Source organism: Poecilia mexicana, unplaced genomic scaffold, assembly GCF_051168715.1.
Source record: "Poecilia mexicana isolate PSO_F unplaced genomic scaffold, ASM5116871v1 scaffold_18, whole genome shotgun sequence".
In the NCBI taxonomy this organism is placed as follows: Eukaryota; Metazoa; Chordata; class Actinopteri; order Cyprinodontiformes; family Poeciliidae; genus Poecilia; species Poecilia mexicana.
In genome coordinates, this window is record NW_028263387.1 from 25,585,818 (window position 1) to 25,603,045 (window position 17,228).

Genomic DNA, 17,228 nt, shown 5'->3' on the forward strand with positions numbered 1-17,228 from the left:
TCTCCTCACCACCTCAAACCACCACCTTATGACACAGTTAAACGTCGTTTAACTGGGACTCAAACCCTCTGGGACTTTAGTCAAAAACACCGTTTGACAAGGACTCCAACCTCTAGGTTTTTAGTTGAAACGCCGTCAACTGGGACTCTAAACCCTGTAGGACTTTTGTTAAACGTCGTTTAACTGGGACGTCATCATTTACATCATTAAAATGTAGGCCGTGAGAAAGAGAAATAAAAAGAATAATAGATATAAAAGTAAAATAAAAACATTAAAAACATCAAAGACATAAAAACCCACACTCTAATCCTAATTTAGCCATAAGCAACTCTAAACAGGGTTTTAAATTGAGATTTAAAGGCTCTCAGTGTTTCAGCTGTTTTACAGTTTTCTGGAAGTTTGTTCAAAATCTGTGGTCCATAGAAACTGAATGCTGCTTCTCCTCGTTTGGTTCTGGTTCTGGGGATGCAGAGCAGAACCAAAAGTTCTGAGGGGTCTAGACGGTTGGTACAGCAATAACAGATCTTTAATGTATTGTGGTACTAAACCGTTCAGTGATTTATAAACTAACAGTATTTTAAAGCCTATCCTCTGAGCTACAGGGAGCCAGTGTAGGGACTTTAAAACTGGTGTTATGTCTCTATCTTCCTGGTTTTAGTGAGAACAGCAGCAGCAGCTTCTGGATCAGCTGCAGCTGTTTGATTGATTTATTAGTCAGACCTGTGAAGACGCTGTTGCAGTAATCAATGCGGCTGAAGATAAATGCATGGAAACTGGAGATTTGGTCCAATTATATGTTCAAAGTGCTCATTATACCAATATATTTCATACTTTTCAATTGGTTATTTATAAGACCGTTGAAAAATGTTCATTGTTTTTAATTAGTTTCATTTTCTGCTTTTAATGGTTTTATTTTGCAAAAATAAAAATAGAATTGTTTTATATAACACAACAAGGCCTGTCACAATACACAATAAATCAATTAATCGCATGATAAATTAAAAGAAACTCAATCTCTTTTCTCTCATTTTACCAAAAACTGAATGATAAAAGTCTTCAGTCCGGTGTTTTGGTTGCAATTATCCCTTTATTTAATTTAATTTTGTTTACAGAGATTTCATGATTTATTTTTTTTGTTGATTCTGTTTGCTGCTTGCTTCTTATTTATTATCACAGAGCAGGAGAGAAACTGATTACAGTAACAAACTATCACCAAAGATTTAAAGCACAATCAACTGGATTATATTTAGACGTAATAATATCAACTTTTGACTCGTGTTTAAGGTAAAATATGACGACTGATTACAAGAAAAAGCAACTCATCATTTTTTGCTGGATGTTTGACCTGCAGATTTAATTGGCAGGACGAATCTTCATGCTGATGCTCTTCAGGGAGTAATCATATCCCTTCCAGTGAGCCCATTCCACTCCAACAGCATAGAGAGTGGCATCAGCCCCCCAGCGATAAACCCCATTAGGGTTTGCATAGTGACAAGTATTGTACCAGAAAGCACCCAGATGGGATTTGGCACAGTTGCTGCTCGACGGGTCCTGGTCTTTGTCAAAGGTGGTAAATTTCTGTTCATTGTGATAGGCAAGGCTGTCTCCTGCAGAAATCATTACAGGACACGAAAACTATATGAATAAAAATAGACATTGAGTTGAAAACTTAAATAATGAAGAAAAAAAACTGTCATCAGACAAAAATAAGATTTTATTTTTTATATATTAAAAAAATACTGATTTTGTAAAAAGTTCTTTATGTTTTGTGAAATAAATCATAAGAAGTTATGTTAATCTCTTACTATGCTATTAGCAGTGAGATCAATTAAATTTACTTTGATCAGGTTTTTTGCTGTGAACTGCCAACATCAATCTGTTTGCTTCAGAACCATAAGAACAAACTCTGGGTATAGATATCACTGACACAACACATTTAATCCAATGGAAGTGGTTTCTTATGAACCCTGAATGGCCTAACTACAGCAAATTAGCTTTATTATTAATATTATAGATGTTATACATATGTAATAACACAGGAGTCCCTCAGGGATCCATGCTCAGTGCCTTGAATCCATCCATCCATCCATCCATCCATCCATCCATCCATCCATCCATCCATCCATCCATCCATCCATCCATCCATCCATCCATCCATCCAGTAAAGTTAGGATGAGGTTTTCTCATGACTCACCAGCATCCCCGTTATTGTTGAAACCACTCACATGCAGCATGTAACCGTCACACTCAGAATCAACTCTAAATGAGGAGTAAAGGGCAAACTTTTTGTTTCCTTCAAAGTCCTCCATGTCGACCATCAGCTCATGGTTCTGAAGTCGTGTCAACTCATGGATGTTATCAAGACCTGCACAGACATGAAAACCATTAAAATTGGATTTTTACTGAGACTTTCACACACTAAGTACTTAGTTGGGTCTCCTTCTGCTCAGGTTACTGCAGCAATGCAGAGTGGCATGGAGTCGATCAGTCTGTGGCTTTGCTCAGGTGATATGAGAGCCCAGATTTTTCTGATAGTGACCTTCAGCTCTTCTGAATTGTTGGGTCTTCACTATTGTGTCTTCCTCTTCATGATACCCCAGAGATTTTCTATGACGTTAAGGTCAGGTGAGTTTACTGGCCAATTAAGATCAGGTAAACCCTGATCCTTAAACCAGGTACTTTGGCTCTGTGTGCAGGTCCCAAGTCCTGTTTGAAAATTAAATCTGCATCTCCATAAAGTTGGTCAGCAGCTGGAAGTGCCCTAAAACTTCCTGGCAGATGTCTGTGTTGACCTTGGACCTCTGTGTGTGATGGTTCTTGAAGCACTGACTCCAGTTTTACTCCACTCTACATTTCTAAATGGGTTTTGTTTCACAATGCCCTCCAGGTTGTGGTTATCCTGATTGCTTGTCCAGTTTTTTTCCACTACATCTTTTCTTCCCTTTCCTCTCTCTCTGTGAACACAAAGCTTCTTTACCAATGACATGTGTGTCATTCCCTCTTGTGCACGGTGTCAAAGGTCATCTTTTGGACAACTTTCAGGTCAGCAGTCATCCCCATGATTGTATAACCTACAGATCTGGACTGAGAGACCATTAAAAAGCCTTTGCAGGTGTTTTGAGTTAATTAGTTGATTAGTGTGTGGCACCAGGGCTCTGCAATATTCAACCTTTTCACAATATTGTAATTTTCTGAAATACTGAATTTGGAGTTTTCATTAGTTGTGAGTTATAATCATCAACACTAAGAGAAGTAAACATTTGAAATATATCAGTCTGAGTGTAGAGAATGAATATAATATACAAATGATACTTTTTGAATTCAATTACTGATTTAAATCAACTTTTTCACGATATTAAAAATGTTTGACTTGCACCTGCACACCATCACTTAGCAACACAATAGTGAAGAAGTGAGTCTAGAAAATAAACAGATGTTGACAAATGTAGCTATAATTATGTTATTATTGTCCTAATTAAATAAGCAAACCACACATTGACTGTTCAGGTTTGTGTCTCACCCAGCCAGTACTCTCCAGCAGCGTTTCCAAAGCCTCTCTTGTACTCGGCCCAGGGCCTGTAGAAGTTTACGGAGCCGTCCATCCTCCTCTGGAAAACCTGGACAAACAAAGGAATCTGTTCAAGGAGTGAACTAATTTCTCACTTACACACTCAGGCTGAAAAGGAAGTGGGTTTTACCAACTCTGAATTGATATCAATAATCAATATTTAACATGACAACATTTACTACGTCTTATTTTGAACAGGGAGGTGAAAAAGGAAAGAAAATAAAGACTCTTCTTTCAACAGGACTTGATGTTTGTTGGATGAAAACCTCCAGGAACCTTCAGATAAACCAAGTTGTTCTGCAATCAGAGTTCATGTTGAGTAGATGTGGACACTCACCGTCCAGCGTCCTCCCTCTGAGGTCATGTCACAGTAAGCCTTCACACAAACACACAGATTAATTGGGCTGCAGTAGATATAATATATAGTGGAACAATATATATTATTACTGTCTCAGTAACATGTGAACTTATAATTAAATAAAATTGCATCTCAATAAATAACTGCTTTAGTTGCAGGTGAAACAAACTGGAGCTTGAACTGAATCAACAACATATTAAACATCAAGAAATTAAGTTTCAAATATCCAGTTTAAGTAATGTGTGTGAAGACGAGTCACATTGAAGGCAGATTAACCTCCAGTCAGGTTTGGTGATGCACAGAACTCTAATCTGGATCTTCATTCTCATGAACAAACCAAACTTAAAGTTCACCTGAACAGCAGATGTAGATCCACTTGGATAGATGGTGTACACTCCACTGGGGAGATTATTGTCCACATTGTAGAGGTCATTACAGTCAGCTGGCAGTTTGACCTCTGCACAGCTGACCAGCAGTGGAGCCAAGAGGAGGAGAACTGATGACAGCTAGAAGACATGGCAACTTCTGAGCATCAGCCATCAAAGAACATCCATCTAGTCAGATTAACTCTGATTAACATCCATCTAGTCAGATTAACTCTGATTAACATCCATCTAGTCAGATTAACTGATGAACATCCATCTAGTCAGATTAACTCTGATTAACATCCATCTAGTCAGATTAACTGATTAACATCCATCTAGTCAGATTAAACCTGATTAACATCCATCTAGTCAGATTAACTCTGATTAACATCCATCTAGTCAGATTAACCCTGATCCCTGTTCCTTGTCCTGCATGTTGTGCTGCCAGATTTGCAGCCTCAGACTGTCTTAATGGTTTTATTCATTATGCAAGAGCTCCAGTTCAACTCATTTGACCAATCCTGTTCAGGAATGGTTTTTCCAGAGCCAATTATATGCAGGGAGTTTTTAAACAAATGGCTACTGTAACATTTCAAATAATCAAAGAGCAATGCAAATGTTTTTTTTGTTACATATTTTATTAAGCACTAATGTTTCATAATTTGTTAAAATTTAATCCTTAATGTCTCTGAGATTGTTCTTACTTGGATCCCGAGTGGAAAACTCCAAGCCTCAAGGACCTGCGACTTTTAGCTGACCTACAATATTCATCTTCACAGTGATGATTGATTTACCCAAGAATCTTTACAGTTGAAAATACAAGCTTACCTTCATCCTTACTGTTGAACTGGATAAAACTGAAAACCTGGAGTCAGTGTGGATCACTGCTGAAATGTAATACAATAAAAATAAATAAAGTTTAGTGGTGAAAAACAGTTTAAATGAATTCATTCGTTCATCTCTCACCTGCAGCTGGAATGAACTTGATTCAAAACTTCTGTTTCTGCTCTGTGTCTCTGAATTTCAGTCACCGTTATTTATGCCTGCAAATGTGATGATGTGTCACCTCACCTGATTATCAGAAATCTAAATCAAACATCACCTAATGAAGAAAACCAGTTTGGCTTCATCATTTTACAAACAAATACAAATATGGGATACAGGATGCAGGATCTTGGCTGAGCGTGAAAAGCACTGGGACATCAGTCTAAGGAAGATATAAACAAAGATTCATCACGACAGGCTTCCAAGAAATATTTGCTCTTTTCTCTCAGCTGTGGCATCAGGCCTTTAATTCAATGGACCAGCTTCTGTGTCCTGGTACCAGTCTGACCCAACTGTTTAAGCAGTGTAAATAAACTGGGGTAGTTTAGAAACTATTTATAAAAAGTTTTTAATTTGCCTAATGAGCCTCATCAGAATGTATTCAAGTTCAGGAATTTGACTGAACATTGTACTACCTTAAAGTTATGTTGTCAATATGTTGAAGGTGTGAGATAAAATCTGATTTGCTGTATTTACACAAATTAGGTTAGTAAGACTGGAAAGTCTCTATAGTTGCTATAACTAAAACCAATAACTAATAACCACCACTAGGGGCTCCAGTGCAAGAGCAAACAGAAGCGGGGATAGAGGACAACCCCGTTGAGTTCCTCTATGTATTGTAAAAGGTGGAGATTGAACACCATTAGTCATGGCACAGGCTGATGGGGAACTGTAAAGTATCTTGATCCATTTCAGAAAATCACCCTCAATCCCGAATCTCTCCAAAACATACCATACCAACTTTATTTCTAAAGCACTTTAAAACAACCACAGCTGATACAAAGTGCTGTACATTAAAACACAGTCTTGTGAAGGAGACTGGTCAACACATCGGTCATGGATGCATTTAAAATCCCCTCACAATACAATATATGGTGTGTGTACTGATGCAATATTCAACAAAAGTTTTGGGGAGAAAGTAGCCTCATATATATTTGGACCATATATGCAACCCATTAAAATGTGTTCTCAATAAAGATAACCTGACATACGAACATATCGGCCATCATTGTCGCTCATGGTTTTCTCCGATCTAAAGGGAAGGCTGCGATGGATTAGTATGGCAGCTCCACTACTCTTAAAGTTATGTGACGAGTAAAGGCCACCCAATTCCTCTTAGGTTTAAGGTGCTCATTGTCGGTTAAGTGGGTTTCAGACAATAATGCTATTTTTGTGTTTTCCTTTTTCAAGAATGTTAGGATATTTTGTGTTTTTATCACATTATTTATTCCCATTACATTAAGGGAGACTATTCTGAAATCACTCATAGTAAAGCTGATAACAGCTTGACAATCTGTGAGAGAGCGTTCCAAGTAAAACTCCATGAATTTACAAAAATTTACTGAAAAATCTGAAAAACTCTAATCCCCACACCCTCCTCCCCTCCACCTTGTGCGGTTCTGGGACATTGACCACAGTAAGAAAACTGGGGCACATGAACCGAGAAGAGCCGTCGCCTAGAAAAGAAGACCAGACATCCTCCCTAAAGCTAAACTCCCCCCAACAATTAGCCACATACCTTTGCAACAGAGTTCTGCACCGAGGAGAAAATAAAATCAAAAGGAGCGATTAGCCGGCTCTGCCTCCAGCCGGCCCAGAACACAATATACAAGTGCGCGGTCGCTCAAGACATTATTTACGTGCTGCTTTCACAATAAAAGCGCACATCCGGTCTAACTAATCTCTCTCTCTCTCTCTCTCTCTCTCTCTCTCTCTCTCCATATATATATATATATATATATATATATATATAAAAAATTCCCTTCTCACCCTCCGCGGGTGGTCTCTTTCATCCTCTGAGCTCGGGTCCTCTACCAGAGGCCTGGGAGCTTGAGGGTTCTGCGCAGTATCTTGGCTGTGCCTAGAACTGCACATTTCTGGACTGAGATGTCTGATGTTGTTCCTGGGATCTGTTTGAGCCACTGCTCCAGTTTGGGGGTGACTGCCCCGAGGGCCCCTATGACCACAGGCACCACTGTGGTCTTCACCTTCCAGGCCTTCTCCAGTTCCTCTCTGAGGCCCTGGTATTTCTCCAGTTTCTCATGCTCCTTTTTCCTGATGTTGTGGTCCTCTGTTCTTTATCCACCACCACAATGTCCGGTTGGTTCGCCATTACCATCTTGTCTGTTTGGATCTGGAAGTCCCACAGGATCTTAGCTCGGTCATTCTCCACCACCTTTGGGGGTGTTCCCCACTTTGACCTCGGGGCTTCCAGTCCATATTCGGCACAGATGTTCCTGTACACTATGCCCGCCACTTGGTTATGTCGTTCCATGTATGCTTTCCCTGCCAGCATCTTGCACCCTGCTGTTATGTGCTGGACTGTCTCAGAGGCCTCCTTGCACAACCTACACCTTGGGTCTTGTCTGGTGTGGTAGATCTGAGCCTCTATTGCTCTGGTGTTTAGTGCCTGTTCCTGGGCGGCCAGGATGAGGGCCTCTGTGCTGTCCTTGAGTCCAGCTTTCTCCAGCCATTGGTAGGATTTCCTGATATCAGCCACTTCAGTTATTTGTCGGTGGTACATCCCATGTAGGGGCTTGTCTTCCCATGATGGTTCCTCCAGCACCTCGTCCTCTGTTCCCCATTGTCTGAGACATTCGCTGAGCACATCGTCCATTGAGGCTTTGTCCTTGATGTATTTATGGATCTTGGATGTTTCATCCTGGACAGTGGCTCTCACACTCACTAGTCCTCTGCCTCCTTCCTTACGGCTTGTGTACAGTCTCAGGGTGCTGGATTTGGGGTGGAACCCTCCATGCATGGTTAGCAGCTTCCGAGTCTTAACGTCCGTGGCCTTTATCTCTTCCATTGGCCAGCTAATTATTCCGGCAGGGTATCTGATTACTGGTAAGGCATAGCTGTTTATTGCACGGATCTTGTTCTTGCCTTATTCGTTGGAGGTATTTGGCTGTGGCTCCTTTCCTTGTGACCTCATCGAGGTTGCCATTTGCTTGTGGTATTCCCAGGTACTTGTAGCTGTGCTCTATGTCTGCTATTGTTCCCTCTGGGAGTGAGACCCCTTCTGTGTGGATGACCTTCACAGGTTGGTGTGTCGGGTTTTGCAGTCTCGGGTGATTGTGTGGTCTACAAGGAGTTGGTGTTTGGCTCCTCTGCTATTTATGCTGATGCCCTTCTGTGCCGTGTTCATGTATTTATTGTTCATTACGTGTTCATTCTGTAGCAGTTGGTTCAGTTGAACTGCCAGTCGCTCATGGAGGGCAGTGAGTTTCTTTAGCCAGTAGGCATGGATCATGTCAGGCCCTGGTGCTGTCCAGTTTTTCATACCCGAGACTCTTTCTTGGACATCTGCCACAGTGATGGTTACCGGGGCTTGTTCAGGGAGCACCTCTCTCGTAGAGAGGTTAGCCACTGTGCATTGCTGTTGTGGGACGCCTCCCTCAGTCTCCAGCCTTGGTGGGTCTGCTCTGTTGTTATTACCCTGCCATTGAGAGTACACTTTAGCTGGTTGGGTGGAGAAGAGCCGGTTAATCCTCCTGGCTTCATTCTCTCTTGTGTATCTCTTTAGGCGGCTGGCCAAGGCTTGGAGCCTTTGTTTGGCAGTTTCGAGTGCTTCAGGTATGGGCATCTGGCTGTACTTCTTAGGTACTGGTCTTTTCATTGCACCTCTTTGGAGCTCTGACAGTTGGCTCACTTCCCTCCTTGTTATCTTGATCTTAGCCTCTAACCGTCTTTTCCATGATGGATATTGGGTCTCATAGTTGCTCTTATAGCCGAGCATTTCAAGGATCACTGATGCTGAGTTGTATATCAGCTCATTGGTTTCTGTTATGGTGTTGGTAGGGATTGTTCTCAATGCTGCATTCACATCTTGAATGAGACTTTCTGATGGTACTTCACTCAGCCGTTGTAATTGGCGTCGGGGTTGCCTGGTGTTCATTCGGGCCACGATTCTCTCTCTCAGGTCAGTTGCTGTCTCGTTCAGCTTTGATAGTTCGTTCATTACTGGGGCTGCATACCCAGTCTCGGGGTGGGGAGTAGTTAACTCCCCCCTGACCTTATCTTTGGGCTCCTCCCTTTTGCCGTAGCATTTGTGTTGTACCTCGTCAATCTCAAGTTGTGATAGCAGTTGCCGTTTGCGGATGTTGGAACACTGAGCTACTAGTTGTTTGGCAGTCATTGTAGACTGTGGGTGTCGAAGTAACCATTCCACCCTCAGTCTTTGCATGTAGCCCCTCTGACTAGGGTTACTTGAGTAGTAGCATTCCAACAGATCCATGTTTTCGTCTCTCGCCCATTTCCGTCTTGTTCCAGTAGCCCATTTTTCATCAAGGTGCTCTGGTTCCCCAGCACCTGACGCAGACCTTGTTTGGCCGGGCGACGTCTGAGCCGGCATGTTATGCGTATCAATGTCTCTCATGGTATGAGGTAGGCTATATAGCTCCAAGGGTCTTGCCTAAGGACCCACACTGCATAGCTCAATTGCACTGTTGTAACTCGCCCCAGCCCGGATTCGAACCCCGGTCTCCCGGGTGGTAGACTGGTGTCTACCCACTGAGCTATACAGTCAGCTATATATATATATATATATATATATATATATATATATATATATATATATATATATATATATATATATATATATATATATATATATATATATATACACACAGAATGGGACTCACCCTGAATGGTTAACTGAAGGGCGCACAATCCTGATCCAGAAGGATCCCTCAAAGGGTTCAGTCCCATCCAACTATCGGCCAATAACCTGTCTCTCTACAACATGGAAGCTCATGTCAGGCATCATAGCGGCTAAGATAAGCGGACACATGGATAAATACATGAGCACGGCACAGAAGGGCATCGGCATAAATAGTAGAGGAGCCAAACACCAACTCCTTGTAGACCACACAGTCGCCCGAGACTGCAAAACCCGACACACCAACCTGTGCACCGCTTGGATTGATTACAAGAAAGCCTATGACTCAATGCCACACACCTGGATCATTGAATGCTTAGAGATGTACAACATCAATAGGACTCTAAGAGCCTTCATTGCAAACTCGATGGGGCTGTGGAAAACCACCCTTGAAGCCAACTGCAAACCGCTTGCACAAGTGTCCATCAAATGTGGCATATACCAAGGAGATGCTCTGTCCCCACTGCTGTTCTGCATAGGCCTGAACCCCCTCAGCCAAATCATCAACAAGACTGGCTACGGATACCGACTTAAGAATGGGGCCACAATCAGTCACCTCCTCTACATGGATGACATCAAGCTGTACGCCAAGAGCGAGCGAGACATCGACTCACTGATCCACACCACCAGGATCTACAGCACTGACATTGGGATGTCATTCGGACTAGAGAAGTGTGGCCGGATGGTTACAAAGAGAGGGAAGGTCGTCCGCACAGAAGGAGTCTCACTCCCAGAGGGAACGATAGCAGACATAGAGCACAGCTACAAGTACCTGGGAATACCACAAGCAAATGGCAACCTCGATGAGGTCACAAGGAAAGGAGCCACAGCCAAATACCTCCAACGAATAAGGCAAGTCCTGAGAAGCCAGCTCAATGGCAAGAACAAGATCCGTGCAATAAACAGCTATGCCTTACCAGTAATCAGATACCCTGCCGGAATAATTAGCTGGCCAATGGAAGAGATGAAGGCCACGGATGTTAAGACTCGGAAGCTACTAACCATGCATGGAGGGTTCCACCCCAAATCCAGCACCCTGAGACTGTACACGAGCCGTAAGGAAGGAGGCAGAGGACTAGTGAGTGTGAGAGCCACTGTCCAGGATGAAACATCTAAGATCCATAAATACATCAAGGACAAAGCCTCAACGGACGATGTGCTCAGCGAATGTCTCAGACAATGGGGAACAGAGGACGAGGTGCTGGAGGAACCATCATGGGAAGACAAGCCCCTACATGGGATGTACCACCGACAAATAACTGAAGTGGCTGATATCAGGAAATCCTACCAATGGCTGGAGAAAGCTGGACTCAAGGACAGCACGGAGGCCCTCATCCTGGCCGCCCAGGAACAGGCCCTAAACACCAGAGTAATAGAAGCTCAGATCTACCACACCAGACAAGACCCAAGGTGTAGGTTGTGCAAGGAGGCCTCTGAGACAGTCCAGCACATAACAGCAGGGTGCAAGATGCTGGCAGGGAAAGCGTACATGGAACGACATAACCAAGTGGCGGGCATAGTGTACAGGAACATCTGTGCAGAATATGGACTGGAAGCCCCGAGGTCAAAATGGGGGACACCCCCAAAGGTGGTGGAGAATGACCGAGCTAAGATCCTGTGGGACTTCCAGATCCAGACAGACAAGATGGTAATGTCGAACCAACCGGACATTGTGGTGGTGGATAAAGAACAGAGGAAAGCCGTTGTGGTGGATGTAGCAATACCAAGTGACCACAACATCAGGAAAAAGGAGCATGAGAAACTGGAGAAATACCAGGGCCTCAGAGAGGAACTGGAGAAGGCCTGGAAGGTGAAGACCACAGTGGTGCCTGTGGTCATCGGGGCCCTCGGGGCAGTCACCCCCAAACTGGAGCAGTGGCTCAAACAGATCCCAGGAACAACATCAGACATCTCAGTCCAGAAATGTGCAGTTCTAGGCACAGCCAAGATACTGCGCAGAACCCTCAAGCTCCCAGGCCTCTGGTAGAGGACCCGAGCTCAGAGGATGAAAGAGACCACCCACGGAGGGTGAGAGGGGAATTTTTATATATATATATATATATATATATATATATATATATATATATATATATATATATATATATATATATATATATATGTTTTATATATATATATATATATATATATATATATAAAAATAAAAGCCTATCAAAAAAGTCATTTTTTATCTTTTTCCCCTAAGTTGCCGTGCTCATTGCTGAAAAACTTTGTGTTTCCAGTGACTTCTCTCACTTCTGGATGACAGAAGGACACCTCTAGAAGACAACCAGAAAATATCAAACACATGTGATCTATAATTTCAAAATTAAATCCTTTTAAAATAATATGTTTTTACTTTTATATACAAAAATAAGTAGAAAATGTAAAGAGCTGCCTCACTCAATCATCTTTTTTATATACAGATTTTTCTATAATCTCCTATACATGTACTACTTATATACAAACCAGATTTCCAAACAGGTGTGACACTAAACAATTTGTGAATAAAAACTGAATCTAATGATGTGGAGGTGCCAACATATAATATTTTATATGTAATAGAACATAGATGGCAGATCAAAAGTTTAATCTGAGTAAATGTAACATTTTACAGGAGATATATGTTGAGTCAAAATTTCACAATGTCTATAAATCCCCAAAAAGTTGGGACACGGCCATTTTTACCTCTCTGTGGCATCTCCCCTTCTTCTTACAACACTCAGACGTCTGGGGACAGAGGAGACCAGTTTCTGTAGTTTAGAAATAGGAATGCTCTCCATTCATGTCTAATACGGGCCTCTAACTGTTCAATCGTCTTGGGCCTCTTTGTTGCTCCTTCCTCTTTATGATGCACCAAATGTTCTCTATAGGTGAAAGATCTGGACTGCAGGCTGGACATTTCAGTACCTGGATCCTTCTCCTACCATGATGTTGTGATTGCTGCAGAATGTGGTCTGGCATTATGTTGTTGAAAAATGCAGGGTCTTCCCTGAAAGAGATGAAGTCTAGATGGGAGCATATGTTGTTCTAGAACCTGAACATAGTTCTCTGCTTTAATGGGGCCTTTCCAGACATGCAAGCTGCCCAGGCCACCAGCTCTCATGCAACCCCAGACCATCAGTGATGCAGCTTCTGAACGGAGCGTTGATATTGGGTTATCCTTGTCCTCTCTGGTTCGGATGACATGGCGTCCCAGTGCTCCATAAAGAACTTCAAATCGTGACTCATCTGACCACAGAACAGTCGTCCATTTTGCCTCACTCCATTTTAAATGACTCCTGGCCCAGTGCAAACGCCTGAGCTTGTGGAGCTGCTTAGAAATGGCTTCCTCTTTGCACTGTAGAGTTTCAGCTGGCAGCGGCGGATGGCAGGTGGATTGTATTCACTGGCGATGCTTTGTGGAAGTATTCCTGAGCCCAGGCTGTTGTTTCCTTGACAGTGGCATTCCTGTTTGAGGTGCAGTGACATCTCCTCTATACCCAGACGTCTGGTACTGTGACTTTATCTTCAGTTTGTGGTTTGCTTTGCTGTGTAGTTTGACTCACTGTTTGTTCAATCTCTCTTGTTTTCTGTTCCTTCACATTTTTAACTGCTTCTGCATAGCTTATGTTTTTAGTTGTTTTAATCTGTACGATTTCTTTTGCTCTCTTTCTTACTTCACATCCTCCAAATGTAACTCTATGATTCCCTCCACAGTTACAACATTTCTCTTGTGCTTCTTCTTTACACTCCTCTAATTTATGATCTTCTCCACATTTTGGACATCTCTGCTTCCCTTTACAAACTTCTGCTATGTGTCCAAACCTTTGGCATTTGAAACACCGAAGTGGTGGAGGTACAAAGGGTCTGACCTGGAAATTGAGGTATCCTATTTTGATGTTTTTTGGCAACTCTTTTCCTTCAAACTCAATAAGGATTGACAAACTTCCAACTCTTTCTCCATTCACTGTTTTTGACAATCTTTTCAAGTTATTCACTTTTGCACCTACAACACTTCTCTTAACTTTATCCAGATCTTCATCTAGAGGTATCCCATAAATCACTCCTCTAATTTTTTTTATTTTCTCCCATGATTTTCTTCTCCAGCACAGATCTTTTGCAAATATTATCCACATTTAAAGCCTTATTTTTTTGTTCTACATCTTACATACTATCAATAGATTTCCGTCTCTCAAAATCTTAACCATTTCAACATCTCCAATTTTCTTTTTAATTTCTCTTGACACCCCAGTGGGGCTGATTTTATCCTGTTCCTCCTCGTTTTTCAGTTTTAATATTACTTTAAATTCCTCCCTCACAACCTTCCTCCTCACTATCCTTTCTTCTTCTGAGCTACTACCTTCCAGTTCCCGTTTACTGCCTTGGCTATCACCAATGCCCTTTCCTTCATCCATTTTATTTCTTCCACAACCTCTCTCCCTCCCTCTTCCCATTGACGTCCACCCTTCAAAATCTCCGTCTGTCTCATTTCCTACCTCCATTTCCATCTGAACCATTCACATACCAGTTTATGCCAAAACCACCTTTTCCCAAAGCAATGTTTCTATTTTTGTTTTTTCCGCGTCACTCCAACATACAACTCTCCAGGTTCTCCACAAAGGCGTCAAACCGGATCAACCAAACAAAACCAACAGGTCAGCTGTCGAGCAAGTCTTCCCACTCCACTGTCCACGCTCTGGACTCTCACACACCTGTGGACCTGCACGGCACATCTCCTTGACACCAGCAGTCATATCCTTGTCTGATGAAGAAAGTTTGGCCTCGTATGTGAGCGGAGCCTGCTTCCTGGCCGCCGCCAGGATCCTGGATGTATCTCTGGAGTGATGCAGCTTCCTGTTAGGTCTCGGCGGTCCGAGGCTCTGATGACGCCCTGCTTACACTCTAAGACGAGAAGAGATGGGAGCCATCTGTCAAAAAATGAGACTGGTTGTCGGCCTTCTGTGTCTTCTTTGAGTTTGTAAATCAAGATATTATTCCTACGGCTCCTTCGCTCCAAATCGGTACATTTCTCTGTCAGAATGCCCACTTTCGACTCCAGAGCTCCTTCATCCTGGTTCCCACAGCCGACATGTCATCCTCCACTGCAGAGATGCGGTGCTCTGCTTCCGTGTTGTGCTCCGTGTTGCCTTCTAATTTTGCAAAGATGATGTTCAAAGTGGTGGTGAACTCCTTAACGTCCTATCCATAAGAGCTAAAATCTTCTCAGTGACACATTGGGAAATATCTGCAGCCACAGTGTCAGAGCTGCTAGCAAGGACCTCGTGCTGCTGAGCTACCTGGTTAGCTTCTTTGCTAGTTAGCATATTCTTCCTTGTTGTCTCTTCAGCTGGTTTATTAGCAAAAGATTTGGCTGTCTTAGGGTTGGACATGATGTCGGGTTGCTATAAGATAAGCTTACAGCTGTTTAGTTTAGATAAAAATACATAAATAAGCTAAATTGGCTCGAGAGAAATGGGAGCCTAGCAACAAGCATCCGCTCAGGGTCACTGCATCACGTGACTCCTCAGAATTGAAGTTTAACTTGCTGAACATTTCCAACAGTTTTTGAAATTGGAGACATGATAACACTTTTACATGAGCTGTATTTATTTAACTGTAACACTGGAACTGTTGGATACCTGGAACACCAGGTGATCACATTATTTATTCCCAATACATTAAGGGAGACTATTCTGAAATCACTCATAGTAAAGCTGATAACAGCTTGACAATCTGTGAGAGAGCGTTCCAAGTAAACCTCCATGAATTTACAAAAAGTTACTGAAAAATCTGACATGGGTGGGTAATTGTGTGTTTTTGTTTGTTTTTATTGATCTGGATAGCACTTTGAGCTTCTTTTAGTATGAAGGGTGCTTTATAAATGAAGTTGATTGATTAATTATCTATTCATTTAACCCAACAACCAATAGATGAGAGATATTGCTGTGGGAGTTGAACTAAGGAGGTTAAACAAGGCTTGAGAATAATTTTTATTTCATAAAAAGAAGGGGAAAAGCATGTCAATTAAATAGGTTTCTACGATGCACAACACAGACAATCACAAAAAATTTCTGTTTTTTTAATTCATATTTAAACACTGACATCACTGAGGAGATCAAGTGGATCCATCCAGCTTCACTGAAGGCTTTGAAAGTGACGCAGAAACGTTTGACCATCACAACCACTTGGTGTCGCTGTTGGGAGTCTTGTGATATCAAAGACTGATGATGGAGCTGGGACTGATTTTCTCTGGTTGTCAACATTTAAAAACACTTAAATTCATATAAAAATGATTTCTTCATATTCAATAATGATTAACAGTTATTGATTAATTCTTTAAGTTAAAAAACAAACAAACAAAACTTAAACCTGCTTCTAACACTCATACATAACCCAAAAATTATGTTCTGTCACCTGTAGGACTCTGAGTTTAGGTTGATCATTTTGCTATTTGAGTTTTGAACGTTTGATTATTTTCTAGTGTTACTCTCAGTTAGACTTTCAGGTCTCTGATGTTCCTTCATCTGCTCAGTGACATTTTCAGCATTTGGCGATCTTTTTAGTATAAATATTTTTATACTTTTTAGACAAATGCAGATATATTTGACCTCTCGTTCTAATGAACAAGCATTTCTAAAACAACAGGCACAGGGAAGTTTTAAGCTTTGATTCGCAGAGGCTGCGGAAAAAGATGTGGTGTTTTGAGATGAAGCTCTTAATGTGAGAATCTGTGACAGTAAGAAAGACATGAAACATGGAGGAGGAAAAGCTCTCAAACATGAAGAGAGCCCCTAGAGGTCAGTGATGGTAACATTAGTGTCACCATGTTAGAAGGTGAACCTCGTCTTAATTTTCTTGCAGCCAAAACTGTAATGGATTAAGCTAAGATTTAAGTATTATGTTTTTTAAAATGATATTGTGAGTCAGGGGGAAACACAAACAATAGGAACCAGTTCTGGAGCAAAGCTGGAGAGATTGATGGGTTAGTGCAAAAACTTCTTTGTTTAATTTCTTATGTTTAATGTTTAAGTTTTTCTATGAAAAACTAAAAAGTAAAAGTAAACATGAGGATATTGATTCAATAAGTTTACTGTTCTAGATGACTGTAGTTCAGTAGAAACATGAGAAAAATAACTTGTGGCTTTGAAGAGGTTCCTGACCTGTGCGATAGTTATACAGGTGCTCCCTCTAGTGGTGCAGAAAAGATGTTTCACACAATTCAATTCAATACAACCAAGAACTTACTTTCTAAAG

At 41.6% G+C, this 17,228-nt stretch overlaps 1 protein-coding gene across 2 annotated transcripts; it reads right to left on the minus strand.

Moving 5' to 3' along the window:
* Window positions 1–1,067: 1,067 nt before the first annotated feature.
* Window positions 1,068–5,352, minus strand: LOC106912850 (microfibril-associated glycoprotein 4-like). Of its 2 annotated transcripts, none has more exons than XM_088015793.1 (7): window positions 5,258–5,352; window positions 5,120–5,175; window positions 4,280–4,432; window positions 3,906–3,944; window positions 3,521–3,617; window positions 2,195–2,365; window positions 1,068–1,607 (listed from the first exon to the last, which is right to left on the minus strand). In XM_088015793.1, exons 2-7 carry the CDS (start codon window positions 5,123–5,125, stop codon window positions 1,354–1,356), a joined length of 720 nt encoding a protein of 239 aa, XP_087871919.1. In that variant the 5' UTR covers window positions 5,126–5,175; window positions 5,258–5,352; the 3' UTR covers window positions 1,068–1,353. The 2 variants fall into 2 exon arrangements, with proteins under 2 accessions (XP_087871919.1, XP_087871920.1); XM_088015794.1 differs by having other exon boundaries at window positions 5,120–5,178; window positions 5,258–5,350.
* Between the last annotated feature and the right edge of the window lie 11,876 nt (window positions 5,353–17,228).